Source organism: Micropterus dolomieu, linkage group LG07 (genome assembly GCF_021292245.1).
Source record: "Micropterus dolomieu isolate WLL.071019.BEF.003 ecotype Adirondacks linkage group LG07, ASM2129224v1, whole genome shotgun sequence".
Lineage (NCBI taxonomy): Eukaryota > Metazoa > Chordata > Actinopteri > Centrarchiformes > Centrarchidae > Micropterus > Micropterus dolomieu.
In genome coordinates, this window is record NC_060156.1 from 25,699,866 (window position 1) to 25,705,412 (window position 5,547).

General features: G+C 40.2%; 1 protein-coding gene across 3 annotated transcripts in view; it reads right to left on the bottom strand.

Moving 5' to 3' along the window:
* The window catches only part of ankrd44 (ankyrin repeat domain 44), a 43,387-nt gene that overhangs the window by 14,488 nt on the left and 23,352 nt on the right, over positions 1–5,547 (bottom strand). For 2 of the 3 annotated variants that reach the window (XM_046053359.1, XM_046053357.1), the window contains exons 12-15: positions 3,097–3,205; positions 2,087–2,155; positions 1,086–1,226; positions 630–695 (exon numbers count right to left, since the gene is read on the bottom strand). In XM_046053359.1, coding sequence (XP_045909315.1) covers positions 630–695; positions 1,086–1,226; positions 2,087–2,155; positions 3,097–3,205 — 385 coding nt within the window. The remainder of the gene's footprint in view (positions 1–629; positions 696–1,085; positions 1,227–2,086; positions 2,156–3,096; positions 3,206–5,547) is intronic. The other variant, XM_046053358.1, reaches the window with a different exon arrangement.

Below are 5,547 nucleotides of genomic sequence, written 5' to 3' on the forward strand. Positions count from 1 at the left end.
CAGAAATTTTTTTGTAACCTTGGCCAGATCTGTGCCTTGCCACAATTCTGTCTCTGAGCTCTTCAGGCAGTTCCTTTGACCTCATGATTCTCATTTGCTCTGACATGCACTGTGAGCTGTAAGGTCTTATATAGACAGGTGTGTGGCTTTCCTAATCAAGTCCAATCAGTATAATCAAACACAGCTGGACTCAAATGAAGGTGTAGAACCATCTCAAGGATGATCAGAAGAAATAGACAGCACCTGAGTTAAATATGAGTGTCACGGCAAATGGTCTGAATACTTATGACCATGTGATATTTCAGTTTTTCTTTTTTAATAAATTTGCAAAAATTTCTACATTTCTGTTTTTTTCTGTCAAGATGGGGTGCTGAGTGTACATTACTGAGAAATAAAATTAACTTTTTTGATTTTTGGAAAATGGCTGCAATGAAACAAAGAGTGAAAAATTTAAAGGGGTCTGAATACTTTCCGTACCCACTGTATGATAAAAATTACAGACCTCTACATGCTTTGTAAGTTGGAAAACCTGCAAAATCAGCAGTGTATCAAATACTTGTTCTCCCCAATGTTTGCCAAAATGCCATTTATTTCTTGATCTCTTCATGTTTCTTTCAGCGTGGACTTACAGCGCTGCCTCTTTCTCCTTCTCTGCCTGAACTCCTTCACTCTCTGGCTCCAGAGCAACACGACGCCTGTAAGGGGGAGACAACACACACTCAAACAACAGCCTCTTTTATACGTTGGCACCGACTAAAGCCAACAAGTTGAGTGGATAACTAGTGGATACTGGCTGCCAATCCTGGAGGCCATGCGTGACCATCATCACCTCCGGTTCCCACTCAAACAGAGAGGAGTGGACCATCAGGTATGTACGTATGTAGTAACAGCAGACCGCTGTTTTTGACAGCCCAGATTTTCAGTGTGGCACCAGAGAAGTGGTGTGAAGAGGTTTCAGATTTCCAACCTTCTCTCCTTGCAAGATTATCAGTAAGAGGATTTAGAGGAATCTTAACTTGGAAACAACAAATGATCAGGAATAGGGGGGCTGTTACTATACGTGATGGTGTAATGTGCCAGCTCACCTCCTGTCCAGGTCCGAGGCAGCGGCGTAGTGCAGAGCAGAGCGCCCCCACTGGTCAGTGGCGTTGATGGCAGTGCCACAAGCAACCAGAGTCTCCAGACACTGATAGTGACGGCTGGCAGCCGCATAGTGGAGCGGGGTCCTGGGAAATGACAGGAAGAGAGAAAGTCAGGCAAATGACCATTAATAAAATGATGCATTGAGTAGCAGACAATTAAGGAGAAATGCCCCACAGGCACGCTCACCTACACCCATTCACATACACATACACAAATAAGGATTGCCAAAACCACATTCTGCCCTGGGTTGTTTTTCTGCTCTCTCTTTGCTGTAGCTGCTGTGCAAACTGAATCCCTCACTTGTTATCAATATTTTAAAACATTTTAATTAAACTCCACTATTTAGCATTTATAAGCAGTATACAAACATTTAATGTATAATATAGTTGTAAGCAGCCTAAGGGATATTTTCAGGTGTTTATTGCACAGTATTTGTCAATCACTATATTTTTTTCTATGAAGACTAAGAAGATTTTCAATTATTATATTGGAGGAGTTATAGTGGTTAACAAATACATTAATAAACATTAACAGTATATCTGCTTACAAATACATTGTACTGCATTATAAACTATTTATTAAATGTTTTCCCTATATATAAATGCTACATAAGGGGACTTTGGTTACCATTTAATATAAAATGTCATAAAATAGTGGGGGGAAAATCGATCCCAATTTCCAGACCACAAACTGACATATTCAAACAACTTGTTAGTTCGACAATCCAAAACCCCCAAAAATTCCATTTCCTATTGAATAAAACAGAGAAAATAAACAAATCCTTGATTTTGAGATTCTGAAACACAGAAAAAGGACTGTTGGACTGGATTCTCAAAATTATCGTCAATTTGTTCTACTAATCTACTACAATTAAATCGGCTTATAACACTCCTGTAAATTTTAATAAGGAAAGTGTCACCTGGACAGTTACGTGTTCTCTCACCTTCCGCAGTTATCTCTCCTGTTATGGTCTCCACTGCTGCTCAGGAGCAACTTGACACAATCCACATTACTGCAAACAGAGAGCAGGTAAAGGGGTACAATTACTACAAACCATTCAGACAGTAGGGCTTTAAGGGTTAAAACATGGATCCTTAATAAAGGAAATAAATGTTGCTTAAACAGATAATACCTTCCAGTTAACTACAACTAGGGTCTCATTGTACTTGAGGAGATGTGGGAATATGGCAACATCATTAAAAAGAAGTCAAAGGCAAGAAACACAATCAGTCAGACGCTCAGGTAGCCAAAATTAAGGTGAGAGAAATGAAATAAAATGATATATTACCCAAACCTACTGTTGTAAAAATCAATCACAGTTTACAAGCTTCATACTTGCTGTATATTTGCATTCTCAGTTTTTCAGATTAAGATAACTGTATGAGATGAGTGTACTTTTTCACCACATTTATACCTGGTATTAAAATGTGACCTGTACCCAGAAAGTTATCAGGATAATAAACAAACCGAACTGTGTTTACACCTGGTATTTTTAATGCCTTCTTGTTCTCCCCTGTTGTAAATTCAACGAATGTAATACAGAAGTTATTCTTTTCTTTGTATAAAAAAAGATTTCTTGTGTTGCAGTACCAGCGTGTAAGCCACTCTGTCACATAAATAATATGCCTTGTTAACAGCAGATCCGCTGCAGAGATGAGTGCATCGCACACCGTCATACACAGTTGTTATTGCCTACAGTATATCATTCATTTCCCACTTACTGCTTTAATTTTCTGTCTCTTCCTCAACCAGATAATCATTTTAATGCCAGGTGTAAATGGGGTGTTTGTTTCACCTATAAATAAAGTGGTTTAATCTGAATAAACTGTTCGAGTTGTTTTCTTGCCCCATCATAATACTGGTGTTGTTATTGACACACCTAGACAAGAACTTTCCTTTAAGGCATTTTAAACCTTTCTTTTTAAAGAGATGTATGCCCTATAATGAGCTCACCCTCCAGCGGCAGCAGCGTGCAGGCAGGTCCTCCCCAGACTGTCAGGAGTGTCTATCTGGAAGCCTGCGGACAGGACCGAGTCGTTACACATTATGCTAAACCTCCGACCTGAAGAGGGCAGCACAGGGAGACGGAGGGAGGCCAGACAACACACAGCAGCAGCAGCAGCAGCAGCCACCACCACAGAGAGAGACAGGCAGGAAGAGGAGGAGTTGGAGAAAAAGACAGGTGTAAGTGCAACATGTGAGAGGGAGAAGGTTAGGTGAGAGTGCAAGATGCCGGTCGTGCAAACACAGGAAAACACAAATGTCTGTAAGCTATGAGAGAGCTAACGAGGCGTCAGAAGGTCACAAAGACATGTCTCCTATTGATAAATAGGATCAGCAAAGGAAGAAATCTTTGAGAGAAAGTGCAGCAAGAAGTTCAGTTTGAATATCTATCATGTTCATGCGGCTTTGACCCGTTCACAGTTAAAGACATTATTTTGCTGTCCCTGCAAGAAAGTTTGCCATACCATGTAATTTATCCTCCCGCCAGCATGTGCTAACAATTGTCACATGACAATAAAATGGCCTCGAAACATTTAACAGCATCTTTCTTCTTGACACTGGAATAGTGATGCAGCTACATAAAATTTTACAACTACAGTTCCCATAATTAAGTGCTGCTAACGGAAAGTGTAATGTTGTACCACCTGACCAACTTGAGCCCTGTTGTGTAAACCTACATTTGTATATATGTTGGCATATTTCCACCATTAAAATTATTTAAATTAAAGTGAATTAGCTAGCTAGCTAGCAATTCCTTTTTGTAATGTAACCATGGACATACACACAACTATCACGTGATTACTTTGATACTGCAGAAAAAACGTAATGATCAGAATACCTGTTCCTTTCAACTCACATAGTGTTTTTAGCCTCATGTTTCTCCTTCCGGTTAAAAAAACCCATGGTTTACAGGTGCTGGTCATATAATTAGAATATCATCAAAAAGTTGATTTATTTCATTAATTCCATTCAAAAAGTGAAACTTGGATATTATATTCATTCATTATACACAGACTGATATATTTCAAATGTTTATTTCATTTAACTGTGATGATTAAAACTGACAACTAATGAAAATCCCAAATTCAGTATCTCCGAAAATTAGAATATTACTTAAGACAAATACAAAAAAAAGGATTTTTAGAAATGTTGGCCAACTGAAAAGTATGAACATGAAAAATATGAGCATGTACAGCACTCAATACTTAGTTCAGTTGCCTGAATTACTGCAGCAATGCGGCGTGGCATGGAGTCGATCAGTTTGTGGCACTGCTCAGGTGTTCTGAGAGCCCAGGTTGCTCTGATAGTGGCCTTCAGCTCTTCTGCATTGTTTGGTCTGGCGTATCGCATCTTCCTCTTCACAATGCCCCATAGATTTTCTATAGGGTTAAGGTCAGGCCAGTTTGCTGGCCAATTAAGAACAGGGATACCATGGTCCTTAAACCAGGTACTGGTAGCTTTGACACTGTGTGCAGGTGCCAAGTCCTGTTTGAAAATGAAACCTGCATCTCCATAAAGTTGGTCAGCAGCAGGAAGCATGAAGTGCTCTAAAACTTTCTGGTAGATGGCTGCGTTGACCTTGGACCTCAGAAAACACAGTGGACCAACACCAGCAGATGACATGGCACCCCAAACCATCACTGACTGTGGAAACTTTACACTGGACTTCAAGCAACGTGGATTCTGTTCCTTTCCTCTCTTCCTCCAGACTCTGGGACCTTGATTTCCAAAGGAATTGCAAAATTTACTTTCATCAGAGAACATAACTTTGGACCACTCAGCAGCAGTACAGTCCTTTTTGTCTTTAGCCCAGGCGAGACGCTTCTGACGTTGTGTCTTGTTCAAGAGTGGCTTGACACAAGGAATGCGACAGCTGAAACCCATGTCTTGCATACGTCTGTGCGTGGTGGTTCTTGAAGCACTGACTCCAGCTGCAGTCCACTCTTGGTGAATCTCCCCCACATTTTTGAATGGGTTTTGTTTCACAATCCTCTCCAGGGTGTGGTTATCTCTATTGCTTGTACACTTTTTTCTACCACATCTTTTCCTTCTCTTCGCCTCTCTATTAATGTGCTTGGACACAGAGCTCTGTGAACAGCCAGCCTCTTTAGCAATGACCTTTTGTGTCTTGCCCTCCTCGTGCAAGGTGTCAATGGTCGTCTTTTGGACAGCTGTCAAGTCAGCAGTCTTCCCCATGATTGTGTAGCCTACAGAACTAGACTGAGAGACCATTTAAAGGCCTTTGCAGGTGTGTTGAGTTAATTAGCTGATTAGAGTGTGGCACCAGGTGTCTTCAATATTGAACCTTTTCACAATATTCTAATTTTCTGAGATACTGATTTTGGGGTTTTCATTAGTTGTCAGTTATAATCATCAAAATTAAAAGGAATGAACACTTGA